The sequence below is a fragment of the Protopterus annectens genome, chromosome 14.part0 (assembly GCF_019279795.1).
Source record: "Protopterus annectens isolate FY-2018-M chromosome 14.part0, PAN1.0, whole genome shotgun sequence".
NCBI lineage: Eukaryota > Metazoa > Chordata > Ceratodontiformes > Protopteridae > Protopterus > Protopterus annectens.
In genome coordinates, this window is record NC_056748.1 from 522,099,212 (window position 1) to 522,115,550 (window position 16,339).

The following is a 16,339-nucleotide window of genomic DNA, read 5'->3' on the forward strand; positions in this document are numbered from 1 at the left end:
CCAACTTTGGAGGTAGAGGCACCCCATTGCTTTGACCTGTATGAACTTTGCACCTGGGATCTGCCTCTAGGGCATCTGGGTCTGTCCCTTTGAGGTCTGTCTGACACAGGAAAGGACCAATTCTTTGTTGGCCAGTGTCTACTAAACCTAGGTGGTTGTACTTGTAAAAAATCTTTGACAGTTTGCATAGATTTAGCTTTGTCCTCCATTTTCTTTAACACCTCTTCTGCCTTAACACCAAATAAAGTATCATGCTGTAAAGGTGCATCTAATAATTTAACTTTGACATGATCAGGCAGATTTTGTTCCTTTAACCAAGCATGCCTCCTAATTACAGAACCTGTAACTGCGGCCCTGCAGGAGACCTCCAAAGAATCAAAACCACACTGCAAAGTATGCTTTCCAACTTAAGCTGCATGCAATAAATCCTGCATTTCCTTGTTTTCTGCACACTCAGAATTTAACAACATTTTCTGTTTAAGCAATGCCATGACATGTTGCTGATATTTGAGCATATGAAACTGACAGTTTAAGGCCCTTATAGCCAAGGTAGCAGATGTGTACACCTTTTTTCCCCATATATCCAGTGCCCTAGAATCTCTGTCAGAGGGGGTAGTTTTTTTTTTGCAGTGGAAGCCTCAACTCCCTTGGGACCATGTGAACTAGTTTCTGGGTCTGCAGCAGGGTTTTTAAAAAGGAATTTATGAGAGTCAGGAACCCTGTAATATCTGTCAGGCTTAACAGGAGCTGGAGGTAAGGAGTCAGGGGTAAGACTAGACTCTGAAAACACATCATCTACAATGTCTAACAGGTGGAATGGCTAGTGGCCTGTGTTGAGGTAGTAAAAGGAAATCCCTGAGCCTCTTTTTAGATTCTGAAAAATCTTGGCTCTCCCAGTGGAAATGCTCCCTCATGGTATGCAAGGTTTTGTCAAAAGAATAATCCTCTGGAGGAGAAGCTGAAGGTACAGATTCTTCAGCATCACAATCCTCATGGGGGGGGGGGGGATATTCCTGATCAGAAGAAATGGAAACCTGATCTGAAGATTCATAGTCGGTCTCTTGCCTAGGCCTCTTATCAGGATGGGGATGGGAATCCCTGATCAAGGTAATCAAGTCGTCGGCCATTTTGAGCTTTTTGGGCATAAAGGCCTGATCACATGGCTCTTGAGTTTCTTTGCTTTAGAAGGTGCTTTAGTCTTTGCCTTTAAAGCTGAAGTCAGTTTAATGTAAAGATGTTTAGGTCTGAACACACCATCAGAAGCCAGTGCCTGCTCAGCGGCTCCGGACCCATTTGAAGGAATAGTATCCGAGGCTCCAATACCTTGAGTTTCCAGCAGCATGGCCGACTCCACATGGGAGTCAGTAGCGGCCTGCGACTCTAAAGTAGCGGGTGTCAGGGACTGCGAAAGCACCTCACTGAGAACCGGCGACTGGCTTAGGAGAAGCTTCGTCATCGGTTTTGGGCCTCTGTTGTCTATCTCTCTCCATTTCTGTGCGTTTTTAGTTACCGCCGGTAGTCGGATGGCTATTCGATGACATTTCTGGATAATTAAACCGGCGTCCAAAATAGTTTAAAGCAAAATCATACCGACGCTTAATAGTGCGTTGGTTAAATCTAGCACAAAACCGACAACCAGAAACGTTGTGATCAGGGCCTAGGCAAGGAATGCAGTAAGAATGAAAATCCTTATGAGGTATTTGCTTTCCACAAGAAATACAATTATTTACTTTTTCTGACATCGGTCTGGAGCAAAAAAGTTTCCCCAATGGGGTACTTAGCTTTATTGAAGACTTCGGATCTGAAACTTGAACACAAAAATCTCAGGAGTCGGCAAATCGGCACTTGTGAACTGCTTCTGCTTCGGCACTGCGTGGCAAGAAAGACTAAAGAAAATGGTGTCGGCCGCATCTTCTATACCCCTGATGACCTGACGTCAGGGAAGGGGCGACAGCAGCCGATGCAGGACCCAGGACTTTGGAATTCAGGCCGACTGAGGGCAACCTGCCAGCAGGATTACCCAAATGTAATGACTGCAACAGTGAAACACAGTCAAAATCCATCTCAGAAATAAATACTGGGCTAAATGGAGAATGACCAAAAATCCTGTTGACCAACAAAATTTCAGAGAGCTAAGAAATAACACTAAGAAAGCTATACTATCAGATAAAAGAAACTACTACCTTTAATTTCAGAAGGCTAACCATAATAACCCACAAAAGTTCTGGGCGAGCGTCAACCAATTACTACATCCAGGTCAATCCAGTAGACCAAAGCCGCAAAATACTGACCATGAAAAAAATCCCACGTTTACTGCCAATGCCTTCAATTCCTTTTTTACTGACGCTATGCAAACACTAGCCAGTCAGTTATCATCTAGTAATTTTACTTTACCTACCTACAACAAAACTTCACCCCCACCATTTCTTCTCCAACCAGTCCCAACAACCCATATTCTTGTCCTAATCCAGAAATTGAAACCATGCTCTCCTTCAGCAGACCAAATACCTGCTGAATACCTACAGAAATCTGCCAAATCGATTGCTTACCCCATCTCCATTCTGATCAATAGAACTATTAGTGAAGGCCACATCCCTAGTATCTGGAAAGTCTCCCATATTATTCCCCTTCACAAAGGTGGCAACTCCACCAAATTCTCCAATTATCGTCCAATAGCTCTTCTGTCTCCTTTGGCAAAGATCATGGAGAAGTGCATACATAGGCAATTGCTAGACCACTTAATCCACAATAACTTGCTCTCTAGCTGACAACATGGTTTCAGACATTCCCATAGTACTACCACTGCCCTCCTTTCCTTTACAGATTGTATTAACAAAAACGGTAACTGCAGTTTGCTCTCCGCAGCACTATTTATCAATCTGTCCAAAGCATTCGATATGGTAAATCATCAAATTCTGATAGATATCCTCAAATCACTGTCCTTACATGCACTCTCTATCAAATGGTTCCAATCCTACTTAAATAAATGACAACAGGCTGTACTTTGGCATAACGATCTATCTACCCACCTACCAGTTAACCTCGGTGTACCTCAGGGGTCCATATTAGGATCTCTCCTTTTCTCCATATTCATCAACGACCTTCATCAAACAATTCCCCAAGCTACTTGCATACAATATGCTGATGACTCCACACTACTTGGTGTCACAATTAACAACAATCTTTCCTTTGACATACACATCAACAACACTATTAAATCTGTCAACAAAAAACTTGGCGCTCTGTACAGAACAAAACCCTTCCTATCACCTACAGCTAGAACTACTATTGCACATACTCATCTAATCTCTACACTCCTCTATGCCTCTACCATTTTCACCAACCTATCTAAGGGCAACCTCAGTAAGCTGGAAAGCTCCTACAATAAAATAGCCAGATTTGCTACTGGCAACCCATTTAAAACTCAGCAGCTTGAATGGTTGGAACTACAGAATCTGATCACGTACCACCAACTAATCATTGCCCATAAAACTCTACCAACCTTCCAATACTCCTAGTCTCTCCACCATCATCACCCCCTATAATAATCTGAAGTCCTCATGTTCATCTCAGAAACTTCTAGTTAAAACATCTAAATCTAACAACAGGGCTGGGGATTCTCTCTTCTCCAGTACTGTGGGAAAATTCTGGAACCTCCTACCCTGTGACCTTTCCTCACTTTCCACTTTATCACTCTTCAAAAGGAGACTAAATCTTTTCCTCAAAACACACTGGTGATGCCCCTGTACTAAACCTGCCTAACCATCTACTCTACCCGAATATGCTTTGCTTCCCCTTTTTCTTTTTTTAATTTTCTGTCATCCTTTTTAACAACATATGACTTCTATGCTCTGTATCTCATTACTTCCTTCCCTCTCTCACTTTTTTTGTAGAAAAAATGTTTTTACTCATTATTAGTACTGATCATTAAGCTGCCTCTTACATTGTGTACTGTACTGGATATGGCATCAGCCTGTATGCCTCCTTTTTGCATTAAGGAATGTACCTACATGTTATTTTGAAACTGCAGTTTACATTGTACTGATGTCTGTCCTCTTCAAATGATTTCTTATTAACCTGATTTGTCAGTGTATATATTACTGTAATTTCTTTTTTTTTCTTATATTTGTTTGCAATTTTTATGTTATCTGTATGTCTTGGAGTTCATCTTCCCGGGCCTCTACTGAAAATGGACATATATCCAGTTAGACTAGCCCGGTCAACAAATGTAATATAAAAATAAAGTGACCTTGAAAGGAAGGCCTGGGTTGAGTTTTACCAGAGAGATCCGCCACTGAAATTCTTTCATCAGAAAGGGGAGAGGATAGATCAGTGTCCAGAGGGTGACAATAATGAGACCAAAGAGATTTTATGTACCATTGGATCTTTCTCATGTTTAGTCATGCAAACGGAACCATGAACCCCTTGCAGAAAATGACTGAAGGGGCATAAGTGATTGAAAGGCCAGTATAATGTGCATGCTTAGCCTGCATCCTAAAAAGACATGGTCTTGGGTAGTGTTCAGTGTCAACTTTTTAAAAATTTATTATGAATCCCAGACTCATTAGAAAGGAGACAGTATAGCCAATATGCTTTAACAGAATCTTCTGAGAAGATGCCTGTATTAGCAGGTTGTCAAGGTATGGGAATATTTGAATTCCCTGAGTTTTGCAAAAGTTGACAGCTGGGGCTAGGCATTTTGAGTAGACCCTGAGGGCTATAAATAATCGAGAGTAAAGCAGAGAATTGGAAGTATGACAAATAAGCAAAAAGTCTTACAAAGTTCTTATAAGAAGGTTGAATGTGGATGTGGAGATACGCATCCTTCAAATCCAAAAATATCACAAAGGCTTGTGGAAGAATGTAAGGCAAGAGAGTTTGTGGAAAGATGGAACATTCAAAAAAAAAAGAGTTGATATAGGACAAATCTAGAATGGGCCTCCATTCTCCTTTTCTGGGTTCTAGAAAAAGTCTAGAATAAAACCCTTTTCCTACATGTTGATGGGGTATAGGCTCCATTATACCTTGTTCATGAAGACCTTACAAGATAAAGGAAAGAGGTTTATCTGGTTGAAAGGGGTGATGGGATTACCTTTGAAATGTGGAATCTCCTTTCATGTCACTTTTTAACCTTGCTGAATAATGGACAGGAGGCATTTGTCTGACGTTATGAGCTGTCAAACAGTAAACGATGTGGCAAGTCCTTTGACATAGGGAGGATGGACTGAGGGGGAATAGAGGAGGCAAAATAGTCAGGCTGATTTCACAGGAAAGGAAGGCTTCTCAGACTTGGACACACTGGCAAGTTTATCCCGAAATCTCTTTCTAGGAATTTTTCTGCCCTTCTGTGTGGACCCTGGGTCCTTGTCAGAAAATTATGTGGGCTTAGCTGGATACTCTTCTTACACCTATAAACAGAAGTGAGAAAGATTTGTTTGAAATCTTACATTATATTTCCCAAGTATTTAAACAAGTTGGCAGACTAAGGACCAAAAAGCAGGTCCCTATTAAGAGGGAAATTCAAGAGCTCCTCTTTAATATCCTCAGGAGGGGACACAGGACAAAGCCATGCAAATCTTTAATGATAGATCCAGTAGCAGCTGCTCTGGATGAAGCCCCCACTGCATCATAGCTGCAGTCCTTGCTGAGTAGCTTGCTGTTCAGCTTCAGACACTTCAAGGGAAGATGGAGTTTTGTTTAAATATTTGTTGTCTTTTCTGAGTGATTTGATCATTTGTATATGGTAATTCACAGCTCTGAAGGCCAGGGTGGAAGAGTTGTAAACCTTTTTTCCACATCTGTCCATGGCTCAACTGTCTGACTGAGGGTAGGGCATTAGCAACAGGCAAAAGTTTAGATGGCTTGTCTGTGGAAATGGAAGAAAATATGGATCTTCCAGAGGATTTTTATACAATAATTTTAAGCCTTTGGGCACCTTACAGAAGCTATCGGGTCTCTTAGATGCTGGTGGTTGAGAGTCGGACACAGTAGAAGTATGTGCAAATACATCCAGAACATCCTCCAAAGCAGGAGGGATAGGTGTACAGACAACCAGTAAATTGTAATATCTCTTCTGCAAAGCAGATATTTGTCCGGATTCCCACTTAGAAGGCTGCATCATCTTACAGATTGTTTCTTCACAGGAGATTTCCTCAACAGATAAATCAGTGGATAAAGTATCCTCATCATCATAATCTATTTGGCTTGAGGAGTGAATCTGGGATGAGTAGGTCAGGGAATGCTCACCTAAATCAGAATCTGCTTCATCCTCCTCAGAAGAGGACTCATGTTGTCTCTTCTGAGGGGTTGAGGGAACAGGTACAGAAGAAAGAAACAAAGGCGGCTTAAGAGTCAAAAATGATCTTAAATAGGCCTTGATAAAATTCCATCCATTCCTTTTCCTGTGATGTCTGGTGAGAGCACACTTTTTGTTTTCCATTTCTTCTTCTTCTTGGGAGTGAAATCCACTTTAATGAAATGTGGAAGACCCGACCCTTGGAGTACTTCAAAGACGAAGGCACTTCCTCCCAAGCAAGCATTTGAGGGATGGCCTCTGGTCCTTCTAAAATTATAAGCCTAGGTTCCCCCTCTCCACTGTATCAGTTAGGTTAGTTGTATCAGATATGTGAAAGTCACGCCATACCAGCCTCTGATGGGGTCATGGTTGCAGCAGCCTGAGAAAAGGTCAAACATACAGCAAGCTCTTGTGAAGCCTCAGTGAAGTACATCCAAGTCTGACTGGGCAAACAACGGTGCAGGCCTAGGCTGTTTGAATTTATTTTTTGGAATAAGCAAGACATTGGATGTGAAAGGTTCTTCCACTTTAGACTGGGCAAGGTGCTTACTGAGTCTCTAGATAGATATTAAGAGAGGAATGAAGTGAACGTAGGGTTTTGGGTACAAACAACTGACAGCTTTGACAGTTTATAAACATGTTCGGCTCCAAGGCAAAAAAGACACTGGGAGTGCAGATCCTTTTAAAGAATTTGTCTCCCACAGTCCCACTTCTCCCTCTTGGATGAGCTTTAACAGATTAAACCACTAAAATACTAAGAAAATAAGGATGGCGCCCATTAGGGCACTTATCTGAGTAAGCGAAGGCAAAAAGGATACCAATGACCATGTGTAGATCAGACTGATGGGTGCAAGATCTGTGTTTGGACTGGTATCAAGATGGAGACCATTCTCATACATCCACTTATGTACCCTTACAAACATGGGAATATTCATATTCCAGATGTATGGCTCTGTATAAAATTTTGGCTTTCGTAACCCAGCCAAGCACCCAGTTTACTCAGTGAAAGAACCCAACAGTCTGGGATACTGCAACAGTGATCTAGGGAGACACATCAGTAAATGTCAAACATTGCTTTTCTACTTTAAACTTGTTTTTACAAGCACCTGTGTATGTGTGTGTGTGTCTGATGGAGAAGATAAGCTTAGATGTTTTAGTTATAATGTTTTGTGCCTCAAGTAGCAGATAAGCAATGCTTCACACAGATACACAAATAAGATATGAAAGAGGGAATCAGTGTAATGACATCTTTACAGTCTTTGTCTAGACACAAACTGTACACTGTCATGTATCTAAGAAGGTTGGACAGAGAAGGAAGAAGGAAAACATGGCAGCTGGAAAAAGGTGGAATGCTCAAATCTTACTTAAATAATTAAGTTTCATGACAGCTGTATGACCATGGGGCAACATGCTAGACAGATGTATGTAATCAAAGTAGTTCTGACTACAAGCAGGATAGAAATGGAAAACTTAGTTGAGCAGAGGACCGCTGCAGCAACTGCAAGTCTTGCAAGACCATTGGTGTTCCTTCACCAGCCATCTGTACATGCTCAGATTCATATGATGTAAATGTGCTAAAAAAGCAGGACAGAAACTCTAAGAAACATTTAACACTATACTGTACATCTTACCTTCCACAAAGTCACTTTCACTGTACATCTCATGCATTCCAATGTTCCCATCTTTATCGCGCACTTCATCCTCTTCATCTGGATTATTAATGACTTCAAGTCCTGCTTCAATTACTTCTGCAAATTCATCCCGCCGGTCTTTCCTAACAGGCTTTTCTTCCGGGTGACGTGTGAGACCCATTTCCAACTGGAAAACTTTCATGGATGTAAAACTCTCAAAGGGAACAACAGAGTACTCACTCGGCAGCTTCGCTCCTGTGGCCACTTCAGCTTTGTCAATCTGGGAATGAAGAAACTCGAGCAGGTCATTAGATGTTTGTTCCTTGTTGCCTACATGGCTGGCAGGACTGAGACCCGGACCTTTTCTGTCCTGCAATGTTTTCACCTTCTCGCTCATTTCTTGAAGCTCTTGCTTAAGCTGGGCGATCTGTCTTTTGAGGCTCGCAGCTCGAGTCTGGTGGTGCTCCTCCTGCTCCTGGAGAAGAGCCTGGTAGTACTCTTTTCCATACCCATCTCCTGCTAAGCCAGGAAGTGCAGCGTTGCCATCCGTCTGGGGAGCACACTCCAGGAGATACATCAGCAGCAGCAAGCTGAGAAGCAACGCAAGCACTACAAGCAGCCAGCGGGTCCGAGCTTGCAGAGGTAACCCCCTTCTAGGCATCTCTTAATTTAACGTACCAAATCAAAAACAGCTACATTAAAGATGGATTTTTTTTTATAAATATATTTCAGAAATATTACATTTATTTGAATGGTTGTTCTTGGTACTTTTTTTCCTTTTTCCATGTTTCAGTGGAATGCCCAATAAGGTGAAAGGCATACTGCTCCTTTTAAATTAGGAACTCATGACTGCAGAAAAATTAAATCAAATACTACAAACGGTCTTGAATAATCCACTGCGCTGAAGAGTTTTGCTTCTTTATAATGTCATTACTCAGGCCCCAGTACCTACATTGGGAAAAAAGCACAAGTTGATAAAACCCATTTTTCTCCAAAACTAAAAGCCAAATGCTAAAATGCATTTATGATGATAAAAGAAACAAGACAAAAGCAGCCTTTTACCTTCCACAGTACATTACTCAATCCAGGCAGCAGAATGAACTCTGCTTGCCTCATTGGACTTTTTCTGAACTGATGAGAATCTTTTTTTTTTTTTCATCAGTGAGCTTCAGTGCCTACAAAATTTCCCGAACTTCTTCATGGTTTCCTGTCAGATGATCCTGCATAAGTATTTGTCAAGTCACTGTAACATACTCCACATTAGTTCTTAATTCACGAACTGCCAGATGCAGTTAAAAAGCTCAAACTTTCTTTTTTAGGTACTCGCTCATATAAAATGCTTTTAGGCAGGCTTCTCAGCAATTCCAACTCCTAAATTATCAGTGAAGAACCTAAAAGGAAATGAAAAAGTAAATTGAAGCCCAAAACAAAAGATTAGACATCTGGAACACAGATGAAAATTAGCAACTTTCAGGACTCTGGCAGCATTCAGTTACAGACCATTCGGTTTAACACTAAAGGCACAGTTAACAGTAATTTAATTCAGTGTTACTACCCTGAATACTGAAGAAAGCAATCCTCTATAAATTCAGACTTGTTTTTTGTTTTAAAAGATTTGTGCTAGTTTCTTTTAAGCAAGTTTCAGCTCTTTATCAAATATACAAGATAATTAGTGCTGTACGCCCGATAAACACACAGAATAAGCTAAGTTTCATCCATACTACATGCCTGTAACAAATCACAATGACATGACATACCCATCTCCACCCAAGCAGTGCTTCTCTAATTCTATCCATACATTATGTCCCAAGGCACATACCAGTTAATCTTCAGAGACCAGCAAAGGACAACACTCTTCAAGCTCTCAGTCTGGGATAACCCTGTGGATTGGCAGGAGATGGTTTCCAATTACAGTAATTTGACAGTATGGCTTACTAAGTTAAAGCAAACAAAAACAAAAAAAAAAATGGAATTGATAAAGTATGATTCCCACAGACCTGTTGCATATTGCCAGACTTTGAGCTTACATTTAAAGACAAGTTCATCCAGGCTGCCCTGAAAGAGACTAAATTCTGCCTAAGCTAGTTTTACCTTTACTTACATACAAATAAGAAAACATGAATTTCAGTTTACAGTAAGGAGATGAGTTGTTCTCTAATACTGTGTAGACAGACCTGGGTTTGATTCCTAGTCTCGACTTGTAAAAGCCATAGTAAGCAACCTACTTTTCCTACTGAACCACTTATGTCACTGAAAATAAGACAGTGGTGTCTGGCAGGCACTACTGACTATTACTACACCAATGACTGATGATGCCTTTACTTTTCTGAATCTGTTTTCACCAGGTCACGCTAACCAACAGCCAGCCATACAAGGCCTCCCTTCAGCCCATCTCAGTGAGGGTGCAGCACACTAGGAGCCTGTTACTAGTTCAATGGCAGTTTTGGCAACTATTTCAACAAAAACATTCCACCAAAAACACTTTCACCGACAGTGTATAATTCCCTTTTCTCATGGTCCAGCTAACATGGACGGCTGACCTTGCAGCAGGTATATGTAAGTTTTGGAGATGTGGGGGGGGTTCCCTATAGAGGAGGTGCACAGGGATGCTCCCCTGCAAAAATTATTTCCTGAAAGTTTCACCAAAAGTGAAACATTTTCAACTTGCTATCAAGAGAAAAATGGTGTCCATCTATCAACATGATTCCCAGCTTATCCCCCTGAGCAGGAGAATCTCTCCGTCAGATGGAAGACAGAGAAATAATACCACAGTATCTGTCTCCAGACAGAGGAAATTACATGGGTCATCTCCAAGGATGACATCATCATAGGAGAGTGTTATTTCGAGCAGCCTGCACAAGCAGGACCTCCACAAAATGGCAGGTGACTCAGACCTGCTTGTGCACGTGTCAGCCCTGATCACAGTATACACATGCACTGCTTGGTGAGCATTTTTCACATACTAACAGTGTTGCCCTGTAGCAATACCCAGACTCGAACAAAAGTCAGTACTGCACAGTCCAACGTTGCCTCCCCCCTCAACATTGTCCAGCTAACATGGACGGCTCACACCCACAATTTCAAGACAGATCTTACTATTCCCACCCAAGATCTGGTCATCTGAATTGCAGTCACAGCTTTATTAAGTCACAAAGACGGCAATGGCACTACATTTTTACAAATAAAAATGCAGACAATCTGAGTGAACAATCCCTGCTAATGAAAGCGTGGGGTAGCAATGAATCATTTATAAGCCTAGCCAGAATGTGTTGGCTTTCGCCACCCCCTTAGATTAGTTCCCTGTACCAGTGTCCAGCACAACCACTGAAGTGATCCCCGGGGTAAACTTCCTGTTTCCCATCCACTCATCAAGGTTTCTCCTGAAGACTGTTAGTGAGGAGCTCTGCCTAATGTAGATTGGAATCTTGATCCAGAGCACAGGGAGTCTCTGGGACAGGAATCTATCCCTCCAGCACGTCCTATTTATTGTTGTGGTGAGGTTTAGATCCCTAGAGCGTGCGGCTCAAGGGGATATGGTTTTCTTTAGGTGGAGCATGTCCATCGATTCTGGGTAGGACATGGCCTTGTATGTCAGGCAGAGATCACCTCAGAGTAGGCGGTATGCAACCAAGTACAGCTGGAGTTTCTTCAGTCGAGCTGCATACGGCATCTGTTTGAGGCCAGTGATCCTCTTGGTGAGGTACTTCTGCGGGTTTTCCAGCTGTTGCAGGTGTCTTGTAAGGTACGTCCCAAATGGGACATTGTACTCTATGATGGGTCTGATGAGTGATGCGTAGAGGGGCACAATGACCTCTTTTGATCTGGATGCAAACCCTTTTGTGATTAGGTCGGCCACATAGGATTTTTTAACCACTTTGGCAATGTGATTATCAAAGGAAAGATTACTATCTACTTCAGACCCCAGAGCCCTTATTTTGTCTTCCATATTTAGGGGGCTACCACCTATGTGGCAATTTGTGGGTACTTCATTTTTTCCAAAGGGGACGACTATACACTTTTTGGCATTTAGCTTGAGGCCATGGGTTTTGACACCAGGTATCTGTCTCAGTGAGACCCTTTTGGAGGATGTTTGTGTCAGTCGGAGAGTCAATTACAGCCCCTAGTTTGCAGTCGTCTGCGAACTTCATCAGCCACAGTCCTCCTGTGCTTGCCTATACCTATGAGAAGTATATGCTGAACATTAGGGGTTATAGGACTGAGCCCAGAGGAGCCACTTGTAACCGGTTTAGAGTCCGACTTAGTTCCCACAACTCTTACCATGTGGGTTCTGTGAGCCAGTTGGCAACCCATCTCATGATGTAGGGGTTTATGTTCAGGCTGGTGAGCTTGTCTATAATACCAGAATGGGGAATGGTGTAGAAGGCCTTTGTGCTGTCTCGGTAGGCTGTGTGGACCACTTTTCCCTAGTCTATAGCCTTGGTAACTGTCTCAAAGTCATCCACCAGGTTTAGGAGGCATGATCTGTCCTTAAAGCCAAACTGGGTAGGGTCCAGTGTTTGGAGGTTCCCAATGTCTCTGTTAATGAGATCCATGATTATGTGCTCCATAGCTTTGCAGACCAAGCTAGTCAGGCTTATAGGGCGATAGTTCCTGGGGTCTGTTGTGGCTCCACCTTTGTGGAGCGGAATAACCGTTGTTGTGCACCACTCTATGGGCACGTAGCCTGTGGAGAGGCTGAGTTTCAACAGTGTGTTTAGATGAGGGGTTAGTTCATCTTTGAGCTCATGTAGGATGCAGCCTGGGACACCATCCGGTCCCACGGATGCTGTGTTTTTGGCTTTGGAGAGGGCTGTTTTAACCAGAGTGTCTGATTTCAGGTGCACTACATTCTTCTGGTATGGTTATAGGCCCTTTTGGGGGTGAGAGGGGGGCGAAGTTTGCAAGGATGTTGGCGATATCGGTCGGTTCAGTGTATTCTGTGCCATTATGCACCAACTCCGAGCAGATCTGGGAATTGCTACTTAGATTCTTTTTTTTTTTTTTTTTACTTATCAATTTATTTATTGCCAGACCACAGAAAAAGGTAACAAATAACTGAACTCAATTGAAATGAAATAATGCAATAAAGATTAAGCACATCCCATTTTCTGGTCGAGTGTTATCAGTGTTTACAGACAGCACGCCATGACAGTCACATTCGTACCACTCCATCTTGTACCAAACCACAGCAGGAATACCCAGAACCATGCCCATTACTGCTGACTCCTCAATTTATACTGCTAACGACCTCAGAAAAAGGGGGGGGGGGAGGCATTTTACAACTATAAATTTCCCACCAGACTGCCTACTTGCCAGTCTGTTGCCCCTTTTCCCCTCCCTTTAACACCCCAAAATGTCTTTTTTAAAAAAAACATTTTTATTTGAGAAATTTAACATACAATAAAGTCAAATAAAATGAAATCATTTTTTCTTTTTTTTTAAAAACAAATACAATAAATTTTACATGAAGTAATAACAATAAATAACATAATGTTCACCACAGATCAATACGTTTAAAATAATTTATAAATAAGTACATGATATTTACTATAATATAGAACTACTTTTGTAAAAAATCATGTATTTTATTCCAACTGTGAAGAGAAGTATTTTTAGAAATTCTATTCCCGATGGTTAGTTTTTCCAAACAAGAGACTTCATTTAGAAGATTTTTAAATTCTTGTAAAGATGGAGAGGAATTAGATTTCCAATTTCTAGTGATAATTTTTCTTGCTATGGCTAGCATAGACCAAATCAAAGGGTAATCAGATACCTTGATACAAGCTGGAACTGGAGTATTAACTAATATTAAGGATTTAGTTAAAGTAAAGTTGTCTGTAAAAATAGCTTGCATAAAATCATTTACATCATCCCAAAATTTTTTCAATTCGATACAATCATAGAACATATGAGACCAATCAGCATTTAGTTTATTATTACATTTCCAACAGTTTATATCTTTTTTCCCAATTTTACTCAATGTATGAGGAGTAATAAGGGATCGATTTATATACTTCCAGGAAAATATTCTCCATCTTAACGAAGAAGTAGTCATACTAGATAATTTCAAAATATTGAATTTGTCTGTCTGTGGGAAAATAATTATTAATGGAAAAGAAAAAGTTCCAGTAACTGTCAGAGTAGACATCTAAATCCAATTTGATAGCTTTATATATTTGTGAGAGTTTATTAGTGGAAGGAAAATTATTCTGAAGAGATAAAATCAAGTAATGCAGTAAGATTGGTATAATTTTCTTAACTGAAGAGGTCATTAAGTCAATTCTATTTTGTATAAAATTCCTTCCTTCATGTAACTCCAACCAATAAAGGGACTCAAATCTGAATTTAACATCTAGTAAATTATCTGATTTCAAGACATTATTTGACATCAATTGATACCAAAAGAATAAGTTCTTCTGTTTAAAGATGCACATTTTATTAGAGTCAGAGGTAAAAAGAATACCTGTTGTGTAGGCTATAGGAAAGAGAAGAAATAACCATTCTTTATAAACATTATATTTAAGTATAAAATTTCTAAAAGATTTTAACAAAAGAGTTAAATAATTACTTTTAAATTTTTGGGAACAAAAGGTGGAAAGCTGATCTTTTAGGACCCAAATGAATGGGTTATTTATAAACAACGGTTTTTTGAGAGTTATTTTTTATAGTATCAAACATTAATATTTCAAACAATTTTTTCCATTTTGCTTGATAATTAGTATCAATTAAGAGAGAAATCACTTTTACCATAGATGAAATTGAATACAATTCTAAATTAGGCAAAGCTATACCTCCATTATCCCAGTTTTTCATATGGTGAGATAAAGCAATTCTAGATTTATTTGAAAATCATAAAAATTTTTAAAAAATTGCATTTAATTTTTTAATTATCCAGTACGGGGGAGGTATAAAAATGGACTGAATAATGTAAAGAATTTTAGGGAGAAAAATCATTTTAATAGTGAGTCTTTCATCCATAGAGAAAGGTATTCTATTCCAATTCGTTAAATTTTCAATTATTGTAAGACAATTGTTATAGTTAATTTGTATGACATCCTTAATATTTTTAGCTATTGAAATGCCTAAATAAAGAATTTGAACGGATTGCGTTAGATATTTTTATAATCATGTAAATTAAATTGTTTTGAGCCAATTAAGAGAATTTGTGTTTTATTATTAAAAATTAGACCAGATTTCCTTTGAAAAAGATTTATGTTATTAAAGAGGGCTTGAATAGATGTATTTTCATCAGCCAAGGTGAGAAGAATGCCATCAGCAAACAATTGTATTTTATATAATGAAGTGGAATTTAAATTATAGCCTGTTATATTGTTATCCCATCTTATTAGGTTTGCCCATGGTTCCATAATTAGTGTAAATAATAAAGGGGACAACGGACATCCTTGTTTAGTGCCTTTAACTAATGGTATATTTTGTGATATACTTGTGCCAATTTTAATGTATGCTTGACTATCTATATATAACTGAGTAATGAGATTTATAAATTTATTAGAAAAATGTAGTTCTTCTAATAGGATAAATAAATAATTCCAGTTAATAGAATCAAACGCACTATTAATATCTAAACTAATCAAAGTCAAATTTTTATTTGTTTAACTGATTCAATCAAAATTAAAGTTCTTTTCATATTATCATATGAATGCCTATTCACTATGAATCCTGTTTGATCATAGTCAATCAAATTAGGTAAAAATTTGTTTAATCTATCAGCATAAATAGACATGAACATTTTGTAATCTACATTGAGTAAAGAAGTGGGTCTATATGAGGAACATTTGGTTGGATCTTTGTTTGGTTTTAATATGGGAAAAATAAAAGTGCATTTCCAAGAAGAAGGGGTTTTGATAAAGTTTTGTGTGAGGTTAAAGACTTAATGAAGTAATTTTAGTGCCATATTAGGAAATATTTTACAAATTTCTAGAATGATGCCATCATTTCCCTGGGCTTTATTTTGTTTTAATTTGTGTTTGAATATCTTTAAAGGAAATAGATTTGTCTATAATATCTTTCTGTTCAGTAGATAGTCTTTTATTGGTATATTTGCCAACAAAGGTTTTTATATCTTCTTTAGGATCTATTGTGTTAGAATTTTGGTTGACATTGTTAAAAAAAAATACATTCCAATAGAATGTTGTGAAGATTAGTTACCATCTTTTTTTTTTTTTTGAGGAGAGAATATTTCTTTGATATGATTAATTGTATTTAATCTTTTAGTTTTATTAGCCAATAACTTTAAAGATTTTGGGTTATTTGAATAATTAATTAATTTATATTTTTCTGCAATTATTTTTGTTTTATGGTTTAATATTTCAATATATTTATTATTTAGAGAGTTTATTTCCATTTATCAGTACTATCTGTATCTTTTTGATTGAGCTTTAGATTATCTATT

The 16,339-nt window shown here is 39.2% G+C and overlaps 1 protein-coding gene across 2 annotated transcripts in view; it reads right to left on the reverse strand.

Annotated features, from left to right (window-relative positions):
- Positions 1-16,339, reverse strand: part of CSGALNACT2 (chondroitin sulfate N-acetylgalactosaminyltransferase 2) — a 784,311-nt gene that overhangs the window by 391,812 nt on the left and 376,160 nt on the right. For both annotated transcript variants that reach the window (XM_044056275.1, XM_044056276.1), the window contains exons 2-3: positions 8,989-9,317; positions 7,927-8,874 (exon numbers count right to left, since the gene is read on the reverse strand). In XM_044056275.1, coding sequence (XP_043912210.1) covers positions 7,927-8,587 — 661 coding nt within the window. In that variant the 5' untranslated portion in view covers positions 8,588-8,874; positions 8,989-9,317. The remainder of the gene's footprint in view (positions 1-7,926; positions 8,875-8,988; positions 9,318-16,339) is intronic.